Source organism: Ips typographus, linkage group LG9 (genome assembly GCF_016097725.1).
Source record: "Ips typographus isolate SLU linkage group LG9, UJ_Ityp_2.0, whole genome shotgun sequence".
In the NCBI taxonomy this organism is placed as follows: Eukaryota; Metazoa; Arthropoda; class Insecta; order Coleoptera; family Curculionidae; genus Ips; species Ips typographus.
In genome coordinates, this window is record NC_138430.1 from 2,766,531 (window position 1) to 2,781,155 (window position 14,625).

General features: G+C 36.1%; 2 protein-coding genes across 2 annotated transcripts in view; one reads left to right on the plus strand and one right to left on the minus strand.

Annotated features, from left to right (window-relative positions):
* mib1 (E3 ubiquitin-protein ligase mind bomb 1) overlaps window positions 1-14,625 on the plus strand; it is a 350,938-nt gene that overhangs the window by 70,279 nt on the left and 266,034 nt on the right. The window lies entirely within an intron of this gene.
* On the minus strand, window positions 1,994-7,060 carry LOC145733749 (uncharacterized). The gene is made up of 3 exons (XM_081986720.1): window positions 6,550-7,060; window positions 5,303-6,152; window positions 1,994-3,494 (listed from the first exon to the last, which is right to left on the minus strand). The coding sequence occupies exons 1-2, from the start codon at window positions 6,842-6,844 to the stop codon at window positions 5,305-5,307; spliced, it is 1,143 nt and encodes a 380-aa protein (XP_081842846.1). The 5' UTR covers window positions 6,845-7,060; the 3' UTR covers window positions 1,994-3,494; window positions 5,303-5,304.

Here is a 14,625-nt window from a genome sequence, read left to right on the forward strand (position 1 = left end):
TTGTAGCTGAGCCCGGTCGAAAATTACCAAAGTTTTGCAGCCCAGCCAACAACGGCTGTTGTGTATCAGTATACTGGATTGTTTCGGATAAAGTTTGTTGGTTGTGGAGTAGTGTTTGCAGGACTTGCGATTTAAATTGCCAGGCAGAGTGTAGAGGCTTGGTAGCGTTTTAATAATCCACACGTTGAATTATTCAGCTTTGATGTGTTCGAAGCAACTGCCAATCCGACCTATATTACCGCTAAATTATCTTAAACTTGCATACGCGTTTTTTTAGGTCAAAAGATAAATCCCGGAATTCAGTCGCCCAACTTCAAGGAGCCATAATTCACGTCAACTTTGGTTATATATCATAAAACGTAATATATGAGCGCCTGTGACAAACGTATATGCGCGCCGTCTGGTGACAAACTGCAAAACTGAAAGTAATTTCGACTTTTTAGTGGCGGAATTTGCTGGCAGATTTTTTGCCGGTTTAAAGTTATATGGGGACCGGAATAAACTTTACTATGCTGAAATGGGGATTATGCGTGCAAAAACTTTATTGAATCAAGCGTAAGTGGTTTGGTTGGGTCATTCCTAGGACGAAGGATCTATCAAAACAATGCTAACTGTTTTTTGTAGTCATTTAATATAAGTTTCTTAATAATAACGTTAGTAGAATTGTTTGTATACAAGGATGTTTCTGTACATTCTAGAGAGACTCCATTCTTGAATTCATTGTATAATATGTAAAAACTAACTTAACCTAACCTAACATTTGCTTTTATTCACTAGATTTCTATAATACGATTACATTAATATGGTCTAGAGTCTAGCTGTATAAATTGCGGAATTCTTAATTCAGTTTTTCTAGAAGATTTGTCACTTTTAGAATCAAATCTGGCGGAGAAACTCTAGACTCTTGTCTCCAGAGATCTGTGTTTTATTCAATCGTAAATAACTCGCTTATTATAACCTTTTGTACGTCAATAGATAGTCAATGAAATGGGCTTTGCAACAACACTGGTTGGTAGGTTAACCCATTTGGCTGCTAGAGGGCGTCAAACTTAACTTTTTTTTCTCAAACTTGAGAATCCAAGCAACTGAAAACAGTTTTAAAACTTCTGGTGACATTTTAAAGGATCAGAATCCATTAATGCCATTTTGGTGGTTTGTTGTTTCTGAAATGCAAAAACCGATTTACACCTCTTGTAATATACAAGACTCAGAACACAGTTTGAAAGACACTGATGACATTTTGGTGTTTCTGAGTTGCATGCAAAAAACTGAATTTCTAATGACCTTTTTTAAGGATCAGAAGACAGTTTTGGAGCCACTAATACCATGTTGGTATTTCTGAGCACCAAAGAAAACTTGAAAACAAATGCAGCTCCATATTTGCTAGTTTTGGAGATACCCCGTAAAACCATCGAATTTGAGACCCCCTATACAACCACTTTACGCTGTAGAGTGATGAGGGAGGTAAGTTTTTAAGTAATTTGGAAATGGTTTACTTGATACTCTTCTTGACCGTCCTTTGTCCTTGTTTTAATAGACCTTTTTGGATAGAAAAAGAAGTACGGCACTAATTTTTTGTTAAAAAAAATGTTATACATTATGAAAGTTTTTTAATGGTTGCAAAACTCCATAAGAGTAAACTTTACATGTCTTTTAAATCTTAAAAATACAGCCAGAAGATGTCAGGATTCTCAAGAGAAGTGCTGATAGAACGTGACAGAAGACTTTATAATGGCAGGTTCCTGTCATTTTTTCTTGATAACTCCCTTCCCTTGTTTCAACAATAGACATCCAGGTGTTTCTTGCATTTAGTTTGCTTTGATGCTTTAGTGATTTTTAAAATTTGTTTTTCCTTTCACCTGATAAAAGTGTCGTACCTACACAGTGGTGTGGTAATAATTAATGGATCAAACGAACTTACCTGTGTGAAGTTCGATCCTAATTATATGCAGGTCTCGACGAAGTAAATAGATTATTATGTAGTGCCCCCGCAGTACTGTCGACCACACACTGTACAGGCAAAAATCGATATTGACCTTGTACCCCTAACCACCCCGCACAAAGGACTTCATTTTTTTTGAAAGCTGAAAAAATTGTTGCTGAAAAAGAAAGTACTAGGAACTGAGTACTTGGTAGAATGGATTGTGGGATGGGTGGGGTCTATTTACTTCGTCGAGACCTGCATATAATTAGGATCGAACTTCACACAGGTAAGTTCGTTTGATCCATTAATTATATTTCAGGTCTCGACTCGTAAATAGATTATTATGTAGATGTTTAAAGCAAAGGCAACAATTTTTAATGTTAGGAGGAAAAAACAAGTCGTGGAATTAAATGAATGAACTAACTGTTCGAACTAACTGAACATAACTTTATTACAACATTGATTAAACTAATCTAGAATGAAACCATCGCTAACTCGCTTAAGATAACATAACCGTAATATGTAATATGGAGAAACCAGTAACGTAAACATAACATAAAAATAAGTACAACTAAGTGTAATTAAGAATAGCAGACGCAAAGTTGGTAGTGCACAAAGGCCTGTTATAAAACTTGGCAAAAACTTCTGATTTTTTAGACCAACCCGCAGAGTTTTTAATTGTGTCAATAGTTATACCTCTGCGTGCTGCTGCTGAGGTAGCAGCATGCCGGGTACTATGCGCAGAAAATATGTCCGTGTTTATTCCACTTTTTCCCAAAACCGTTTTTACCCACCTAGCGATAGATTGGGACGACGCATTTTTATAAGGCTTCCTAAAGGTAATCAGCAAATTTGTTGCTTTAGCGTCCCTTAAGTTTTTTGTTTTATCCAGGTATACATTTATGATATGAGCGACACAGAGCTCTTTATTTGGAAAATATGGAAATATAAAATTGGGTTGCTTAATGTTTCTTGCAGAGGTTTTAAGTCTTTTTGGAATTTTTATTGACAATTTATCTGCTGCTTTTTCGATGTTACAAGTTTCTATACTTGCAATTGTCTGGAGGCGCTGACCTGTTGCAAGCAATAGTAGCACAGCGAGTTTAAAAGTCAGCTCTTTTAGGTTCAGTTTTTCGCTTGGTAACTTGTTAAGATAGTCTAAGACCACAGAGGGGTCCCAAATATTCTCATATCTAGGTAAGTTAGGCCGCAGGTTGTAAACACCTTTAAAAAATCTTTTTATTCGAATGTCTGAAAGAACATCGTTCGAAATTATTTGATTTAAGGCCGCTCTGTATGAGTTTAGAGCTCCATAAGAATTGCCTTCCCTAAAACAGTAGGCAAAAAATTCTAAAATGTGTTCAGGCGACTTTGTAAACACATTCACTGACTTTAGATTGCAGTATCCCCACCACCTCTTCAGAGCAGAGTTGTACTGTTTCAGAGTTGACTCCGTGACAGACGCCATACATATATCCAAACACTCTGAAGGAACGTTTCCTCTCAGGAGCGTTTCCCGGATAAGACTCCTGCAACCAGGGTAAGGTGTTGATGGAGAGGATGAGGCAATCTGTTTGGAAAAGAAAGTAGATTTTCACTTGGGGCAAAAGATATACAGTTTTCTGTTAAGAGTGATAAAAACTTTGGAAACCACGGCTGAGTTTCCCATTTGGGTACCACCACAATCCCTGTGGCCTCATCGTGTTCGATTTTATTCAGTACCCTTAAAATCTGAGAAAAAGGAGGGAATGCATAAAACTTTAAAGATGACCAATTTAATGTGAAAGCGTCCACAGCCGCACTTTCAGGGTCTTTATGCCATGAAACAAACATTTTACATTTTTTATTCGTTCGGGAGGCGAATAAATCAATATCTGGCATACCAAACTTTTGCGTAATATCCAGAAAATATTCATCATTTAGTTCAAATTCATTGTCATCTTTAGTTTTTCGCGACTCTTCGTCTGCTTCCTTATTTTCTGAGGACTTCACATAAGAAGCCATGACAACTAACTGTTTATTTTCGCACCATTGCCACAGTTTCCTTGTTATGTAATTTAATTTTGCAGATTGAACACTTCCCATGCGATTTATACAAGCAATGGCCGTTATATTGTCTATTCTGCAGAGAATTGTACAGTTACTGAGATCAGAGGCAAAACATTTAAGACCGAAAAACGCAGCTTTAATTTCGAGGTAATTGATATGAAAAGTGGCTTCTGTGGGGGACCAGTGCCCATGGGTCCTTTGACCTTTGCAGAAAACACCCCACCCGGTAAGTGAAGCATCTGAAAAAATTTCTAAAACAAAGCTTCGAACTACTAAGGGTTTTCCCAATGACAAGTGGGTTTCCCACCATTGAAAATCCTCGTCTAACCAAGAGGTCAGACTTAGACTAGCATTGTAATTCCCCTTATTTAGGTGAAGTGCTTTCGTTTTTAAGCTCTCAAAGTTTTTCACGTACATCCAGCTATAAGGTAAAGCTGGACAGCAAGAAATTAGAGAACCAATGAACCTGGCAAACTCTCTGATTTTGCAACTCTTCTTTCTTCCCATAGATTTCAGTAACTGCAATATCTTGTACTGTTTAATTACGGGGAGGGAAATGGTTAATTCTCTTGAATTATAATAGAATCCCAAATAAGTAATAGTTTGTGAAGCATTAAGGCAACTTTTCTGATAATTGATTATAAATCCCAACTTTTGTAAGAGATTTACTGTTTTTAAAACGTTAAACTGACAGTCTTGAACTGTATTCCCTATCAGCAACAAATCATCTAAATATATGTTTGACACTAAACCTTTCCCTCTTAATAATGCTAAAACTGGCTTCAAAATTTTTGTAAAAGTTCTAGGCGCACAGCTTAACCCAAAAGGAAGACATGTGAATTCATAGATAGTACCTTGAAATTTGAATCTAAGATATTTCCTATGATTTTTACGTATGGATACTAAAAAGTAAGCGTCTTTTAGATCGAGTGAAGCTAAATAACAGTCCCGATTTATCAATTTTGAGACTGTTTTATAATTTTCTAGTTTGAAGTGGCTGGTAAAAACAAATTCATTTAGTTGTTTTAGGTTTAATATCAACCTTTTGGATCCATCCGGTTTGTCACGGAGAAAAATGTTAGAAATAAACTGACTCTTACAAGGTGAAACCTTATTAATAGCACCCATTTTTAACAATTTTCCAAGCACTTGCCTGATATTGCAAATTTCCAGTTCTGACCATTTCGCCTCTTTAGGTACGGCTAATTGGTAAGGAACTGAAGAAAAAGGTATTTTAAGACCTTTAATGTATGATAAAATAATCTTATCAGAGGTGATTTTTTCCCACTCGGGTAAAAACTTACTCAGCCTGCCGGCAGTTTTACTGACCTCTAACGTCTGGTTACGTTGAGCTTCATATGTTCCCGGGAGAACCGTCTCCTCGGCTGTGGAGCGGCTCGGTCCTGGGTCCTGCGATAATAAAACGCTCGGTTGTTTTGAGACCCTCGCGGATTTTGTCTGGGTTGTCTGCTCTGAGGTAATCCGCTGCTGACCTTGGGCAGACGTTTGAAGTTTAAAGAAGCAGCCTGGTTCGAAGTTTTAGAACTTGAAGGTTTAAGGTCATCACCCGACTTTAACAGGTTTTTGGATGATTTTATCCTCTCTTCCAGGTTATCTCCAAACAGCCACGCTGAGATTGACGACTGTTCTAGAGTTTCCTTTAGGTCTTTATTGATTGACGTCAAAATAAGATCCCGTCTACATATTGATTGAGTATGAAATAGGTCTGTTAACAACCGTCCCGCGTCGCTGAGTTGCTTAATACAGGTTCGATTTCCATCAGTTGGTTCACGCAATAATGCGGAGATGGATGCTCCGATGGTTGCTATTGCACCGCCCAATTGAGATTGAGAGGAAACCAATTTTGCATCCCTCTTTACTTGGAATTCATTCAAAGCTACCTTAACCAGATCGTTTAATTTTGGTGGATTTAAGTCCAGACAATTCCCCGGAGTAGCTGCTTGTAACAGAAGGTGCTTCCTTTCCTCTAAACCCAGTCCATTAATGAGGACCGATCTCCAACGTTCAGCCAGATCCTTCTGCAACTCCGGTCCCCCTATTTCTGCTTTGGATAGATCTGATCCCAGCAACTCTAACAGATCGGCATCAATATCCTGCGATCCCCCCGCTTCATTTGATGGCGTCATCTGTTGGTGCCTTGTTTGCTCGGTCATCGAAGCTATGGAAGAGAAAGAACCGTAAACAAAAGGGAGATTAATTTTCCCCTGGTTCAGCGTCTTCCAACCCAAGGTAGCATTTGCTACCCTCATCTCGAGTATGCACTCAAGATGGAATTTATAGTAATATTGCCCTCTACTTTCTGACGTAGGTGTGCCCCTCCCCTTTTCTTCACTCTTTTATGCGAGATAAAGCAAAGATGGGGGTGATGTGCTATATCGCAGGTGAACCAACATAGAACACCTAAGCATAGGGTAGGCAAGAAATATAGCTTTTTACAGAGTGTATTTACTACTCCTCCACTAATTTAGTGGGATAATATAAGTGGAACCAACAGAAGGAAATTAAACTGTGGTATGCCTAAGGACGAATGTAAAGAAGAAAGTAGAAACACTTACTAGTGGGGTGCTCCTCGTCGGAAGAAATAATACGGCGCCATCTTTGCCGACTCGGTGGCCGATCTGGCGAACTACTACTGGAACTCGAACGTGATGTCATCACACGTGATTCCCGATTCGAGCACTGGTTGGAATAACCAGAGCCGGAACCATCCGAATCCGAGGAAAACGACACCCTACGCCTCGAATTTGTAGACCTTGAAGCATATTTCTCTTCAATTTCCTTTAATTCCCGGCGTAACCTTTTTAATTTTGAGTCCATATCACGACACCTGTCCCGTTTCCGCTTTGGCATGACGGATAAACCAAATTAAGGTACAGCAACCGCACAAAAACAGAAACGATGATGATAATAAGCACGTACACGAAGTGATCGGGTCGACACACAGCGAAAGAATGAAGTCCTTTGTGCGGGGTGGTTAGGGGTACAAGGTCAATATCGATTTTTGCCTGTACAGTGTGTGGTCGACAGTACTGCGGGGGCACTACATAATAATCTATTTACGAGTCGAGACCTGAAATATAATAATAATAATGTTTATTATTTAGCCAAATGCTATATACAAAAAACGATTAAAAAGTAAACAGTGTAAACATATAGTACAAAATATTCAATAGAATTAAAATACAATTTACAATACAATACATTTTAAAAAAAATTTAACCGATAAATCCATGAGGCGACTACCTTACACGTTGGACAGCACATAATTCCTCAACATTGTACTAAAATTTTTAAAATTATCACAGTTTTTCAAATCATTTGGTAGCTTATTGTACTCAGATAGTCCTCTACATAAGATGGAGTTTGACATTTTGTTTGAGCGATACCTATCAACTAAGATAAAATCGTTACAATTTCTTGTTTGATAATTATGAACGTCCTTAAAATATGTTACTCTATCACAGATATAGGCAGGTAGTAATTTATTTCTTAATTTATAGAGAAAAACATAGGCATCATAGATAAGTCCTTGTTCAACCGACATGACATTGGCAACACTCAACATCAACTTTACAGGAGTGTATCTGTTACATTTTAAAATTGTTCTTAATGCTCTATTTTGAATTACTAGAAATTCATTCATTTTGTAGTTTGGCAAATTATATAACAATGCAGAACAAAATTTAAGATACGGTGCCGCCAGACAGTTATACATAAGATATTTGGTATACATAGAAAGATTTCTGCCAACTCTATAAATAAATCCAACTCTTTGTGAAAATTTTCTCATGATATAGTCAGCATGCGGACGAAAAGTTAGTTCAGAATCCAACATAACTCCAAGATATTTAATTCTACTTTCATGTATTAACCTGTCGTTGTTGATTTTAATGTTTATGTTTTCCATATGAAGACTACGCAACATACATTTTTTCCCAAATATGCAAAATTTAGATTTCGAGGTATTAATGCTTAATTTATTTACACATAACCATTCAAAAATGCGGTCCAAATCATTGTTAATTGTCCTAGCCATTTCACTTACATCATTTTCAACTACATATAACATTGTATCATCTGCAAACAATTCAATATTACTACCATTAATTACGCTAACAATGTCATTAATGTACAGTAAAAATAATAAAGGCCCCAATACAGTTCCTTGCGGCACCCCATACATTGTATTTATTGAATTAGACACACTGTTCTTAAATCTGACTTCTTTCGAATAAATATGACTTGAACCAATTCAGAACTGGACCTCGTATTCCCAACTTTTACATTTTCTTCGCCAATGTAAACCTATCGATAGTTTCGAAAGCTCTTCTGAAGTCCAAAAACACAGCCAAAACAAAATTATCACTGTCCGCAGCTTTGAGGAAATCATCACATACATTAATTATCACAGACTCACAAGAATGACGTTGTCGAAAACCAGATTGGTTAGATACTAAAATGTTATTACTATCACAGAATGACTGAAGTTGTTCTTTGACCACCATCTCTAGGACCTTCTCATAGACAGCGACAGTATTAATCGGTCTAAACTCCACATGGTTAATTGTGCCTGGAATCTTTGGAACTGGAATCACCGTCGATGTTTTCCACTCTTGCGGAAAGACGCCAGCAGAGAGTCAAGTATTTATAATGTCTAGGAGGCGATTTCCTATCACACAGAAAACGTCCTTAAGTACACTAGTTGAGATTCCAGTTTCCCCACCGCCTACGTTTATCATACCATAAACATGTTTCTTTATAGTTGACAATGACACACTTTCAAATTTAGAAAACTCAGTAAAAGTGGAGATGGCTGTCATAGTACGGTACTGGAAAGGTTTTAGTTGCTTATGTTTGAAGGTGTTTGTCATTATTGTTCTCCTTTATTTCTTAGTTCAAAAGATTCAACTAAAATCAATGTTGGGTTCCATTTAAATATGTTTCAAATAATGTAGCATCCACTTAATTTATTGATACATTTCTGGAACCGTTGTACTAAATAATAAATGTTAACAAAAAAGTTAGGAGTTGAGATTAAAATTAAATTACCCTGACAAAAAAGAAAAGGGTTGACTAATGTGATTATGAGCTTAATGGCATGGCAGCATTTAAAAATAAATTTTAAATAATGGAAGGCCTGAAAAGGGTTGATTTTTTTTGCGTTTAAAAATAGATTATAATTACCCTTTCAGCGCAAGGTAACGAATCTCCGAAAAAACTTGTGAAATACGCAAATAAAGGAAACTAATACCTATTAAACTGATCACTGACGTTGATAATTTGTCCGTTTCTAATTCCCGGGGGATAATCTTAACAAACTGCAAAAGTACGGGCAACTGAACAAGAAGGATTTCAGCCTGGAACGGGACGGACGATCGGGATAAACGACGCCGAATTTCGGGGGATTATGCCGAAGAATTATAGAGATTTGCCTAAATTGTCGGAGTTTAGTTCAACAACGGTTATTTTTAAACGGAGAGTGAAAAAGCAAACTATCCAAGACGATTTAACGCTCTATTTTCTTTTACGATATAATTGGTTCAGGTAAGGACAGGGGCGTACACTATAAAAGATTTAACTACAAATTTGAGTCTTGAGTAATAAAATCAATATTATTAAATTAAAAGATAGTTGAAATGCACACATAATAGCAAATAATTAGAAAAATGGCAAATGTAAATTTATTGTTAAGATAATTTCTATAGAAATGACAGAATTGACCAATAGCAGCGTCTGATTTCAGTGTTTCCATAGAAATTATCCTTAAAATAAAGTTATTCCCTTAGTACTTTTGAGTGTTTTTATGAGTTTTTCTCTAAATTATTTGATTTAGTAATCAGATTTTTTTTTACTGGATATAGTTTAGCCTGTATCTGGTAATCAAGGTTTGTTTCACCACTTTTTACTAATAAATATTGCCAACTTTGGGACTGTTTCCAAATTTGTACATGGGGGTTTTTAGACTTATAGAAGCCGAAATTTCGTCATAAATAAACATCAAACATTATTTATATTTTGTTTTCTGTCTGGTACTGTTTCATACAGTTAAATGATTTCAATATGAGTGAAATTTCAATATTATTGAAAGTCAATCATTCCGATTCCTTTGAAGTGAACGGATCGACGTTTTTAATTACAGTTCCGATATCGGCCGGGATATTTCGTCGGTAAGACAAATATTAGTTCTGTCCCTTTTCCAAGTCGTTTATTTATTTTATGGGTCAGATAAATCAAACAACTCGAAAAGGTCGAACACATCCAGCAGCACAAACTAAGTTTCCGGAATCCCGTATTTATTTTATTAAGGCGGCAGAGTCGGAACGACGGACCGGCATTAGGAAACATAATATAAAAAGCGAAGTCTTACGATAAAAGACCCTGATTTATTTTATGACAAGAAGAATCCGAGATTTTACAGGGTAAATAAAATTAAAGCACTCTTTTTCCTTTTCCTAAGTTTCGCGATGTAGAAGGATCCATTTAGTTATCTTGGAATTTATCTCGACAGTAGTTTCTCTAGGAGAAATAAACAATCGCTCCGGACTCGTGCACGGACAGCGGAAGATTTAGTTTGAAGAATGACCCCGGATTTATGTTCTACAAACTATCGATAGCAGTTAAACGCGGAATGGCGTGCATTTCGAGAGCAAGATAGTACGGAATCCTTCCCGGAAGATGTTCAAGTTTCGACTAATATCACCGAATTTTAGAAGTTGGAACTAACCCAACATTTATTTCCGTACGTTAACCAACAACAGTTTTAACTCGAAGCTGGTTCCGGATAACACAACACCGACAGAAGTGGAAAGGACACCAAAACGGATCGAAGAACGCTGAAGAAGAAGAATTAACGTGGGTTCGAATCTGGCTGTATCAAATTAATTTTTTATTTTATGATCAGAACTGGACTAGAATAACTGATTGGTACGACAACTACTTCAACAATGACTTACCATTTACACACCAATTGATTACTGACGTAGAATACGACGAAGCACTTGCTCGCATGAAAAACACAGCTCCAGGAAAAGACAATATAAAAAGTAAAATTCTGAAAAACTTAACTCCACAAACGCATAAAATTATACTTAACTTATTCAAGAAATGCATAAAAAACAACGTAATATCAGACACTTGGAAAACGGGAATAATAATTCCCATTCCAAAAACGGGACTAAACAACACACAAGTACAAAACTTTAGACCTATTACACTACTTCCTGTACTGAGCAAGATGTTTGAAAATATTATAAAGAATAGACTACAACACTTAATTGGACAACACATACCGCCATACCAATTTGGTTTTGAAACCTGAGCACTCAACTGTTCACCCCTTGTTTATACTAACTAACAACATTCAAACTACGCATCTTGAAAACAAGAAATCAGCATGTCTCTTTATGGACATCAACAAAGCATTTGACAGCGTATGGCACAAAGGACTACTATACAAACTACACAAACTGAATACTCCAAAATACCTAATCCACATTATTAGAAACTTACTGGAAAACAGACAATTAGAAATACGTATAGACAACACCCTTTTCTTTCCTTTTATTCCTGGACAAGGACTACCACAAGGATCGCCTTTATCACCCTTCCTCTACAATATCTACTGTCATGATATATACAACCACAATCTACTTGACAAAAACTACATAAGCAAACATGACTACATTCTACAATATGCTGACGATACAGCCCTCATAGTTTATGCCAAAACTACGGCAAAAGCTGTAGAGGAGCTTCAGACATTAACAGACCACACGACGGCATGGTTCTACAAATGGAGATTAACACCAAACCCCACGAAAAACCAACTACTCTTACCAAATCACAAAATAAAAGACAACTCTCCTACAATAACAACAGACGGTAATGTAACTACACCAGGCCCAGAAATAAAATACTTGACCAAAAACTCAAATTTACAAAACATGCACAAAATGTGAGAACTGAAATTATTAAACGAACTAAACATTTCAGAGCCCTGACGTACAAGAACAGAGGTATAAGCACAAAAACTGCAACTAAAATATACAAATCTATTTGCAGACCTCCACTCGACTACGGACACATACTAAGAGTTAATGCGACCAGCAAAACAAAAAAACACATACAAACTACAGAGCAAATTGCACTTAGACTAGTAACCAAGATTAGACATCCTCAAAACCCGCTACATAACCCAACCAACGAATTACTCTACGAACGGACACAAATAACAAAAATAACAGAACGATTAACGAAACTAGAGGCAAAATGGAAAGGCAACCCCCACAACTGGACAATTATAAACCCCATCTCCCTCACAAGACCAAATAAACAATCTCGCTACGCCTTTCCTCAATATACTCTGTTGGAACATTTTACCTAAAAAAACGGACTAACTATTAATTTTAACTTTTTCTTTGTAAAACATTATTATTTTTTTTTTAACAAATATTTATGTGGATACGTTAAGCTTTGTTTCTGTAACATTGGCAGAAAGACCGGTAGGTCGATAGCCTTTTTCCTCGGAAATAAAGATTGTTTGTATATATACAGGGTGATTCCAAAGTTGGTGCTTTCCTTTCACCTGCGAATAGGGCTTCAAAAAATAAGGTTTTTTTTTCTTTGACGCTTTTTCGAAATATGAACAATAATGAAGATACAGGGTGTCAAAGTTTTACTGAAAAAATTAAAATTTAATGATTTTGGCCAAACCACTTGAAGTAATTAGACAAAATTTTGTAGGTGTCAGTAGCTACGTGGAAAGGAAATTATCCAAGAAACAACAATTTCCTTGCGTTTACAAGTGTCGCGCGTACAATTTTTTTAAAACATTTTCGAAAAAAAATATTACCCTACTGGTTTTTTTTCAACATAAAATTTATTATTGAACTCCTTGTTCAATTCTAAAAATAAAACCCCTTTTATTATTTTTTGCTACGACGCACCGCTTTCGAGTAAAAAAACAAAAACCGTCTTAATGCGTGCCTAAAATTAAATGCTGTTTTAATTTAAAATGTCAAATTATTAAAACTTAGTTCAAAGGCGGCTGAAATCTTTTGTTTTTGTTTATGTCGGTTGATAAGGAATACCTGTAGTTAGTTAAAATTAAATTTAAGTTATTTTTTATTTTGTTTTTTTTTCAGTAAAACTTTGACACCCTGTATCTTCGTTATTGTTCATATTTCGAAAAAGCGTCAAAGGAAAAAAAAACTTATTTTTTGAAGCCCTATTCGCAGGTGAAAGGAAAGCACCAACTTTGGAATCACCCTGTATATTTTATTTTAAAAAATGGGTTTAGAGACAAATCATTCAAAACAGATAAGAAATTTTAGTTTGTGTTTTAGCAGAATATTGAGAGGATGGCTTGTCGTGTCTATCACTAATTTTTTATTTTATATCAACTAACTGCTATTTTGTATTTAAAAAATTCATTATGGTACAAAGATACTTATACGGTTTACTTTGACGGTAATTTTGCAGTATCAACTCATTCGCATAAACACTACAACTGCCAATTTTTTGACTACGGAAATCATACAGCGCAATTAGCATTAAAAGTATATTAATCAAAGCACAAAAAAAACCGGGAATGGTTGCTCCAAAACATCAAAATCGACCCGGGCCACACAAGAACCACGCATTAATCTTTCGCCGTTTCCGTTTTTTGGTAGTCTCGTTATACTTCCAGCTCTATCTAATATCTAATCGTGTAGCGATTGCAGATTACGTCAAAATTCATGACTGATTGAAATCCGATTTTCGTCAGCGCCTCGGATTTTCCTGGCACATGTACGGAAACGAACTAACTTTAAGGGTACTTTTTTATGGCTCGTAGACGGGAAATCGCGTTATAAAAGTGGGAGACGGGGAGAGGAGTGTTAAATTGACACTTTTTCCAATACAACTACAGCATATTAAAAATGTGTGTGTTTTTTGTCATCACTGGAAGCGAAATTAGCTTGTTGGATATTTTTGACGTTGACGCGGGAACGTCATAACCGGAAACCGCCATGAAAAAAAAAAAAGCGCGCGCACTTTATTTTACAAGCAAAAAATTGTTAACAGGCAGATGAGTTAATTAGTTTCCCGAATATTCGTCGCAAACATAAAACTAAATTAAATTAATCAACATTCCCGTAAATTCCCTGCATGCGGACGACCGACGGCAGTTTTCATTTAATTTAAACTTGTTGTTTACGTATTTTAATATTTTAATTTCGCAACAAATTTTCGCTGCGCTCGACTTGATTACTTTAGATGGCCAGTTTGAGATTTAGGGAGAAATTATACGGTCGTATAACCTGTCACAGTCGCTGCAGCTTTTTTATAGCGGAAAACGGTGTTATTTGACTTTTAAGTTTGAATTTACAAGCATTCGTAATAAGCTTATTACTTGTCAGTTTGCTAAATTGCGAAATGTTTATGGGCTGTTGCTTTTTAATAGTAAAACCTTCATTTCTTTGCACCATGAGGGTTTTACTATTAAAAAAAACAAAGAAAATAACAATAATGAGTTAACTTAGTTGTTGTGTTGAATAATCTTGTTAGTTTAAGTAAGTAACTACTACTTTTTTACTAATATTTTGAAGTTAATTAACATAGTCTTCGGTAGTGACTTTTAGTCAACTGTC

Coding starts and splice junctions, on each gene's coding strand:
- LOC145733749 (XM_081986720.1), bottom strand. CDS start 6,844: ATGCCAAAGCGGAAACGGGACAGGTGTCGTGATATGGACTCAAAATTA. Junction 6,153..6,549: donor CGACGAGGAGCACCCCACTA/GTAAGTGTTTCT, acceptor TCTCTTCCATAG/CTTCGATGACCGAGCAAACA.